Genomic DNA, 9,512 nt, shown 5'->3' on the forward strand with positions numbered 1-9,512 from the left:
AGGTGTGCATATTAGTTCTTTTACCCCCTCGCAGGGTGGTTATGTCATTCATTTGCAATATAGATGGGTTCAGGTCTTTCTCTTTTAGGCCCTCCCCCATCTTGTTGATTTTATTTTACTTTTTGGAGGACATTAACATGTTTCCAAAAGTCAAACCTAGGAAAAAGGTGTGCTCAGGGAGATGTCACTTCTTCTATCCCCTCTACCTTATCCTCTTGCCCTTTATAGGTAACTCATTTCATTGTTTTTTGGCATATCATTATTGTGTGTGTGTTGCCAAAAAAAAAGCAGATTTTTGTATGCTTTCTTATTTTCCCTTTCTTACAACAAATAGCATATAATATATACTCTGTCACAGTTTGCTTTTTTAATTTAATAGCATATCCTGGAAGTCACTCCATATCTGTTCACAGAAGTCTTCCTTATTCTTTCTTATAGTCTAGCCGATAGTGTTTTGTCAAGCTTTTGAATTTTTGCCAATTTGTAGGGGGGGAGGGATAAATAGTTTCTCTGTAGTGTTAATTGGCAACTCTACTATGAGTGAAGTTTAACGTCTTTTCATGTTTATGGACTCTTAAGATCTTTACTGTGAATTGTTTTTTTTTTTATGTATTTTGCCCATCTCAATGTCTAAGTTCCTTATATATTAGGATATTACCCTTTTATCTATGATGAGTATGAAATAATTCTGTCCAATCCGTCATGCCTTTTTTCAAATTGGGGTAAAATATACATAACATAAGTTTACCATTTGAACCATTTGTAAGTATGTAGCTCTGTGGTATTAAGTACATTCACACTGTTGTGCAACCATCACCACCACCCATCCTCAGAACTGTTTCATCTTCCCAAGCTGAAGCTCTACACTTAGGAATTCTACTACTCTAAGTACCTTGTATCAGTGGAGTCCTATAGTCTTTATCTTTCTATGACTGGCTTATTTCCTTCGCCTCACATCCTCAAGGCTCAGTGACTTCAATGACTTCAGGCTGCCACACCTAGCATTTTTTTTTTTTTTTTTTGACTGCCAGGTCTGAAAGTTACAGTCGCTTCAGACCTGTTGCCACATACAACAGAAATAGACTTCCATTGACTTTTTTCTACCCCCCAAAAAGCTCCTGCTTTTTTTAGATTTGGGTTTTCTTTCCCCCTCCCTTTTTTTTAAAAAGATTTATTTGTTTGTTTTGAGGGGGAGAGGCAGAGGGAGAGAACCTCAAGCAGACTCCCTGCTGAACACAGAGGCTGACTTGGGGCTCGATCTCAGGACCCTGAGATCATGACCTAAGCCTAAACCAAGAGTCTGATGCTCAACTGACTGAGCCACCCAGGCGCCCCTAGATTTGGGTATTCTTTCATAAACAAATTTGAAAATCTTTGTTTTTTAAGATTTATTTATTTATTTGCGAGAGAGAGAGAAATAATGAGCAGGGGAAGTAGCAGAGGGAGAGGGAGAGAGAATTCTCAAACAGACTTCCCGCTGAGTGCGTAGCTTGACTCAGGCTCAATCCGAAGATTCTGGAATCATGACCTGAGCTGAAATCAAGTTGGACGCTCAGCTGACTGAGACACCCAGGCATCCCTTAAAAATCTTTTAATAGGCAAATTAAGCCCTTTTGTAAATGATACTGTGATATGGTCTGGTCTCAGCTCTTATTATTTTCTTTTACAATTGCCATGTGTATTATGCTATACTTACTCTGGTTTTTTCCCCCCACTGTCTGGTTTGTATTCTTTGCTGTTTTAAAATTTTTTCTCTTAGGGTTTTAGAATAGGGTTTCTGATATTTGGGAATATATATATTTTGCTTTTGGTCAAGTTTCATATTTTTATATCACCCTTAGTTCCTTCCTTTGTTTCTTAACCTTTTAACTCTGGCTGTGCGTTTTATATGGTCTCCTTTGCCTTCCATCTATTGCCTATTTAATAGTCAATGATTTGATTCTATTTTCTCTTTTCTGTCTCCTTCTCCTTCAATTGCTTTTAGTTGCTGGTGTTTTACTTACCAGAAAGTATAATGTGTACATACTATTCTTCCACCAATCAAATATATAAATGCTCTCCATCAGTCATTTTGTTGGTTTTCCTTTGTTTTCTCTTGGATGGGGAAAGCTCACCTTCCAGGAAAGGCATATAATGGTCTCTGAATTTTTGCACTCAGTTTCTTTCTGTTTGTTTATAGCTGCACACAAAAATCCTTGGCTGGTATTTTCTTGCATTGAGTTTCTTGTAAATGCTGCTCCATTGTTGCCTTGTTTTGTACGTTGTTCTTAAGAAGTCTGGAGTTGATTATTCCAGGACAGTTGTTCAGGGTACATGGAAGTTACTTTTGGTATACAATTTAAATTTTTTTCTTATTTCTAAATTCTTTTCTGGGATTACAGCTTTCTCCCAGTTTTAACTTTATAACTGACATAACTCTGTAAGTTGTACAGCATAAGGACTCGACTAACACATATTGCAAAATGGTGACCACAATAAAGTTGAGTTAACATCCATCACCTCACCTAAATACAAAAGAAAAAAAAGTGTTGCTTTCCTTGTAATGAGAACTCTTAGGGCTTACTCGCTTAATAACTTTCCAACACGCCATACAGCATTATTTATCACGATGTAGTTATGTTGAATATTATACCTGAGATTACAGTTTTATTTATTTTTTATTTTTTTATTTTTTAAAGACTTTATTTATTTATTTGACAGAGACAGAGATAGCCAGCGAGAGAGGGAACACCAGCAGGGGGAGTGGGAGAGGAAGAAGCAGGCTCATAGCGGAGGAGCCTGATGTGGGGCTCGATCCCAGAACGCCGGGATCACGCCCTGAGCCGAAGGCAGACGCTCAACCGCTGTGCCAGCCAGGCACCCCTGAGATTACAGTTTTAATACTAATTCTGCTTCACCGGTGTTTCTACGTTGAGGAGTCCAGTTATATGTCGTTTGGTTCTTCTTTCATTTCAACCACTTCTCTTTGAACACTTTTGCTTCTTTTTTTTGTCTTATTTTCAATTTCTTGATTATTTTCTTGCCATTCTTCAGTGTCCTTTTACATATTTTTATTTGACTATATTCTCCTGTGGGCATTTTGTAATTATTCTTTGTTTCTCAGATAGTTCTGTCTTATTTTCAATTTCTTTCCTGAATTTGATCAATTTTTATTGCATCGCTTCCTAATTGTTGTCTAGTCTGTTCTTAGTTTTTGAATTTCTGATTGTAGTTGTCTATATGACGCATATATGTATGTGTGTGTGTGAGCGTGTGTCCACACACATGATGCTTTGGTCAGTTTGGTAGTTTGATGTATGGTGTTGCGATTTCTCCTGCTTCCTGGTTTTATGTGTGTGTGTGTGTGTGTGTGTATTTTCATCAGCTGAAAATGCTAGGATTCATTTTTTCATCATAAGAAATGTGACTCCTTTTTTGTTTTCTTTTGATGTTATTCTGTTACGAGGAATTTTGACACACGGTTCCCAGTTCGAGAATGTTATCTTCTGTCTGTAGAGTGAAGTGCAGTTTTTAATAGATAACAGTATCTGGGGGAGGGACTGGCTGTCTTTTATTTCTTTAGGATCTTTAATTTGCCCTTTTTACTTCCTTCTTTCCCTTCACTGCCAGGCCTCCAAAGGGCATTACCCTTTCTTTATTTATTTGACTTTTCCCAGAAGCAAGGCTTCTTCAAGGCTGCCACCTCCTGTCCCATTCTCTTTCAAACCTCTTCCCTGTCAAGTACCCGACCTGTGTTCAGTTTTAGTTCTTGGTGTTGGACTTTCTCTTTGTAGAGGCGTTAAGCCCAGACTTCACTTAAGTCCTTGGCAACAGCCGAGGGAGCTCTGCTGGAATTTGAGGTCTTTTCTTTCTTCTACTTAAGAAGTAATTAGAAGTTCAGTTCACGGCATTCCCTCTCCTAGTAGTGCTGAAGTCTTGTTGGTGTTTGTATTTTGTTGAAGATGTGAGTGGAGACTGAGATTCAGGCAGCTGCCATTATCTTCCAGACTGGAAGCTCCTGAAATCACTTTTGAAATACTAAGTGCCCAGTAACATATCTTTCTTTCCTAGGAGCACGGGAAACTTTGCGTGTAGCAAGGGCATAGTCAAGGTTACACAGATTCTGTTACAAGACAGATGTGTCTTCCTGAGATGTTTATGTGTTAACTCTTTCTTCTTTTAAGAAAGCAACAAATTAAAAGGAAAAGATTAAAAAAAAATAAACTGCGTCCCTTCTTCCTCTTTCGGGTTTATTAAAAACAAAATAAAATAACAACAACAAAAAATCCTGCTATTCAGGGCTGTCTATTCTCGGAAAAATATTCCCATAACCTCTTTTATTCTACCTGTGGGCCCCCACTTCTGACTAAATAAATACATAAAACTGACAACTGGGGATCAGGGATGTTTTGCTGCGAGATTAGTAAGAAAACTGCAGCGAGCAGCAGCAAAGTCGGGTCCAGGAGGCGGGTTTGCACCAAAACACTCAGGTTGGCCGGCCAGTAAGAGCGAGGCTGTTAAGGGTCTGAGGAGGTCCCCAAGACCCGGGACCGAAGAGGTGACAGCCTCGGCGGGGCGGCGCGAGGCGGCAGTGACCGCCAGAGTCCCGGGTGCGTGTGCACGTGTGTGTGCGCACGTGTGCGCGCGCTCCGCCCGGTCCCGGGCAGCCACCTGTCACTCACGGGGGCGGAGGGGCCGCGGCGGAGAGGACGCAGAGGGGGCGGGGCGGCGGCCGGAGCGGGGCGGTGCCGAGGCCGGTCCCGCGGAGGCCCTCCCGGCGGAACCCCGCGTGCTGCAGCCATGGAGACGCGGTAATCCCCTCCTCCGGCCCGCGCCCCGGCCCCCGCAGCCGCCGCCGATTGGTCGCCCTTTGCTCCCTGACCCGCTCGCCGCCTCCGAGGCCACCGCTTCCTGCTCGGTTGCCGCGCCGCGCTCCCGGCCCGGGGCGGAGCTCGGGCGCCGGGCGCGCGCCGCTTTCGCCGCGGCCAAGCAGCAGCCCGCGCCGGAGGAGGAGCCGCCGCCGCGCCCTTCCCCTTCCTCCGCTCCTCCCCCGGCCCTCTCCCCGCCCGCGCCGGCCCCAGGCAGCACTTGCGAGCAGCGGCGGCCGCGGCCGGCGGCCGAAAGGGGAGAATGCGGCGGCGCTCGCGGATGCTGCTCTGCTTCGCCTTCCTGTGGGTGCTGGGCATCGCCTACTACATGTACTCGGGGGGCGGCTCCGCGCTGGCCGCGGGCGCGGGCGGCGGCGCCGGCAGGAAGGTGAGTGGAGCGCCCTGCCCGGGCCCGGCCCCCCCCTCCAGCCCCTGACTCCCCTGACTCCTCTTCCCTCGCCGACCCCTCCCGCGCCGACGCAGCCCCTGCCCGGCTGCAGACCCCCTACTCGGACGTGGTCGGCCGGGCACCGAGGGGGGCTCCCGCCCCTCCTGCTCTCCTCTGCCGGGACCTCGGCTCGGGCCCCCGCTCCCCTCCCCGGGCCTCCCAACAGATTCCCCAGGGCAGGGGGCGCACCCGGCCCCTCAGCGCTCGCCCGGCTCGGGAGAGGGCGACCCGAGGCAGCCCCGCGGGGCTGGGGACCCCGGACGCCTTTCTTGTCGCCCCCCCCCGTCCCCCTCCGTAGACGTCCCCCACTGTCTGCTCCACGTAATTGAAGTTGAGTCTTGTCCGGCCGCCGGGAGCCCCATCCCCTGCGGTGGGAAGTTTGGTGGTGGGGGTGCTGGGACACACAAAAGGGGGTGGGGAGGAGAGGAGGGAGAGGCGGCTGCCTTTCCAAAGTGTCATGTACAGGAGAGAGGAGTCCAAGTTTCTTTTCAGCTCTTTGATAAAAGCCGCTGCAAATCCTCACCCGTTTCCCCCTTGTCACCCCGCGGCGGGGAGTGGTGGTCGGGGGCAGCTCGGGGTCTCTGCCCCTTTCTCTCTGTCCTTTACCTCTGGGGGCGGGGTGGGGGCGATGCAGCCAGCTTCGCGCCGGATAGAACGGACTCCCTGGGCGGGTGTAAGCGGAGAGCCAGCGCGCCTTTGCGCTGGGAGTGAGGCCCGCTACGGACATCCCCGCCCCCCCCGACCTTCCCCTCTCGGCCCCGGCTTTACGCTCCGGCCGACGGCCCGCGCTGCCCGGCCGTGGCCCCCTGCGCGTGCCTTCCCCAGCCCCGCTGCCCGGTTACGCGGCGATGGTCCCTGTTCTATGGGTGTGCTTTGAGCAGGCTCCCAAGGGCCGAGTGGTTAGGCCGTGGGGACCGTGTAAACCACCTGGACAGCCCGGAGTGTTCGGGAGGAAATCGAGCGGCCGGAGACGCCCCGACGGCGGGGTTCTGCTCCCGGGCGCCGGCTGGGAGCGGAGGGCTTTGGCTGTGCACATGCCACTGGCGGGGTTGTGGTGTTTGGTGGAGAATAGGCTTTGAAAGCAGCGTTATCTTTTCCAAAATCCTGTAACCCTCGTTACTCTGACGTTTAGTGTCACCGCAAACCCAGGAAATTCTGAGTTCATGGAGGTGGACCACGGGTTGGGCTGGGACTAGGGAATGGTATTCTGGAACAAGGCAAATGGGACTGGCTGTAGATGAACAGACTTTTTATTTTTAGCCTTAAAGTCAGACCGGTGAAGTAAACGCCGAGGTTTGGGGGCTTCGGAGGTTTCCCTCCTGGTTGGTTTGTTTCATTCATTCATTCTCACCTGAAGGTGTTAGATGGAGGTAGGTATCTTGTTTGAGTCTTGGGAAATTGCACGGGTTTGCTTTATCTGGAGGGGGCAGAAATGAAAAGTCTTTCCATGTGCTGAATTGGCCTAGCTTAGTTCTGAGCCAACAGTGTGCTCTTAGCCCAATTTTTTCTTTCTTTTTTTAATGCAGGGAACTGCTGTGTATGTAGCTGAATCTCTTGTTTATTCTTGAATGGTAAAGAGCCTTGCATCCAGTAGGAGCAGTACAGCTCTTTGAAAACTACGCTCATGTTAAACTGGAATTATTTTCAAAACTTTGCTTTGCAGTAAAATGGGCCTTGGCAGGTCCACATGGCCTGGTGTGCCGGGTAGGACCTGGCAAAGCCTTCTGCCTTTCATGCAAAAGAAAAACAAACAAGTAAGCCACACCGGTATTTCTCTTTCCCTGGTCTGGGACTTTCATTAGTACATGTGATTAGAAATTGCAACAGTGTGGCCTTAGCATCCAGAGAGGCTGACTTCTCACTGGTGGGCTTCAGCTGCTGGGTTTTGAGGGGTCCCTCTGAAGTGGGATCCTTAATTAAAAAAAAAAAAAAATCCAAGAACTCTTTGTGACCTAGTGGCAGTAGGAAGGTAGAGAGATCAGGTAGGAAAAAATGTGTGGAAAATGAACAATTATACATGGATTGGTGATTTAGGATTCTATTCTTTCTGTCAACGAACCATAAAATTTAATCCTAGCCCTTAGAATGGTTTAGTGATTTGTCAGTTGAGGAAGAGGTGTGTAAATGCAATAGCTTTTGAAATCGCAGTAAGACTCATTAACTTAGTGTTGTAGACCCTGGTATAAAAGTTGAAACCGTGAGACTTGTTCTTGAGGGCCTGACTAGAGCCCCGCCATCCTGAATTTCCAAATCTAGAGTATAAAACTGCATGGTCTTCCTTCCTCCTGAATTGTTTCCATGGATTTCAAGACTTAAGAGTCTTCAAATCTAGTTCATCCTTATGATAAAAGGAAATACGTAGGTTTTTGTTTTGTTTTTTGGTTTTTTTTAGCTTGCAAAGTATGGACATAAAAAAGATCACGTGGTATGCAGGTAAAGACAGAATATAAATACTAGCTATAGTTTTTTAGATGCAAGTGTAATTAATGTTTCTTCTCTTGTTTCATACTATGCTATAATAAGTCAAAGCTCTCGTTCTGTATTTAGCCGATTTCTCTCTGCCCTGGCGTTTTTCACGGGGTCCCGGGCTTCAGTATTAGGCTTTGGGGGATTGTCTGATGGGAGCCTGCCTGGTGTTTCTGCTGCTTCAGCACCCCTGGCCGGGCTTGTCACTGTGTGCCCTGCCTGTTAAATAACTCATCTCAGGACTGTTATTCTCCACGTGGCAAAACCCAGAAAGTCAACTCACCTCACATTGCAGATCTAATAAAGTGAACAGGAGCAGGTGCTCAAAAGCAGTTGGGGCATTGCCGCACCGTCTGGGACTCAGTGCTGAGGTTCGGGGTGTGCGGTCAATCAGTTTATGCGTAATATTGTTTGAAATTATTTCATTTACATTTGTCTAGATCTCTCCACTCCTCCCATAGTTTGCTCCTTCCCCCTAAATTGATGACTTGCACTCCAAGGATGCCTTTCCTTTAAGCATCTTAAATGCTTTAAAATTTTAATCATGTTAAGTTTTCCCCAGGCCGTGGCAGGTTGGCGGTGGATGGAGCCGTAGAAGCGAAGAAGGGATTTCTATTGCAGTGAACCTGCCTCTGGGTAAAGTGTGGCTGTTGAGGATGGAAAGGGAAGGGTTTCCCAGTATGTGAAGAATGATCGCTCCTCAAAGAGAGTGTGTCCAGCCTGAGACCCCTTGTCTGTGCTGCTCATATCCTCGGGAGGGAAGGGAAAGCGTTAGCTGAAGGACAGGACCGAGGGCCTGGGCAGCCCGTTTGCTTTCCACCGCCCTTCCTTGATGAGTGGGCACAATGCTGCAGTCCCTGCTCTGGGGGTTCGAGGGTGGAGGACTTTGGGGGTGATCTTGTAGGAGGCATTTGGGGGGAGGAGGGAATGATGAGGGGCCCCCTTGGCTGGGACATGGGACATGTACAGGGAACAGTAGGGTTTGAAACTGGAGAAGGAGTTGAGGACTAGGCTGTAGAGAGAGGGCTCCACATGCCAGGCTGACTTGTTGGTTCTTAATTTGGTCGATCGTAGGGAAACAGTCATGTGTTTTGAGCTGGATAGTGGAAAGTCACAGGAAGAGGAACAGCACGAATCCATTTATTAGTACTGAGTGATCTTAGCTCTCTATCCCCTTCTGTTTAGTGACCTTTACTACTTTACTGAACCTCTCTGACCCTCCGTTTCTCATCTTTACGGTGGGGATCATCATTTTCACATTGTGGCAGTGGGCTCAATGCCATTAGTACGTGTTGAGAAATAGTAGACACCGAGTAAGTGGTTTTGGGGGCTGGGGGGAGTTAAAGAAAAAGTAAAAGCCGAAATACTGCTTGAAAATATATTGAACCAGGAATCTGCAGTGTCTTCTTGCTCTCTGGAAAATCGTTGATGTTTTTATTTTTTCTTTTATCCTTCATCCATTCCTCTGAGATTGATTTGTTCGGTGTATTTGGGCTGGTGCTAAAGAACCTTGAATGACATTAAGGACCGCCTTTTGGGGAAGTGGTCCAGACCTGCCAGCTCTCTGGTGCCCAGCTGCGGTGTCGGAGTGGGCTTCCCACCTGTGAGCAGCCAGCAGGAAAGCTGGGGTGGAGGACACACCTTTCTCTGCAGGTTGTGTAAACAGTGGGAGTGTCTCTGTGAACGTGGCCCTAAGTGGAGATTTCTTGTGGCAAGGAAACCAGCCCGGTGCCCCCCCCCCCCCCCCCCCC

At 47.7% G+C, this 9,512-nt stretch overlaps 1 protein-coding gene across 2 annotated transcripts in view; it reads left to right on the forward strand.

The window, feature by feature from the left end:
- The first annotated feature begins 5,045 nt into the window (after nt 1-5,045).
- Nucleotides 5,046-9,512, forward strand: part of GALNT2 (polypeptide N-acetylgalactosaminyltransferase 2) — a 183,299-nt gene continuing 178,832 nt past the window's right edge. The window contains exon 1 of one of the 2 annotated variants that reach the window (XM_040624116.1): nt 5,046-5,235. In XM_040624116.1, coding sequence (XP_040480050.1) covers nt 5,110-5,235 — 126 coding nt within the window. In that variant the 5' untranslated portion in view covers nt 5,046-5,109. The remainder of the gene's footprint in view (nt 5,236-9,512) is intronic. The other variant, XM_040624115.1, reaches the window with a different exon arrangement.

This window comes from Ursus maritimus, unplaced genomic scaffold (assembly GCF_017311325.1).
Source record: "Ursus maritimus isolate PB19 unplaced genomic scaffold, ASM1731132v1 scaffold_7, whole genome shotgun sequence".
Lineage (NCBI taxonomy): Eukaryota > Metazoa > Chordata > Mammalia > Carnivora > Ursidae > Ursus > Ursus maritimus.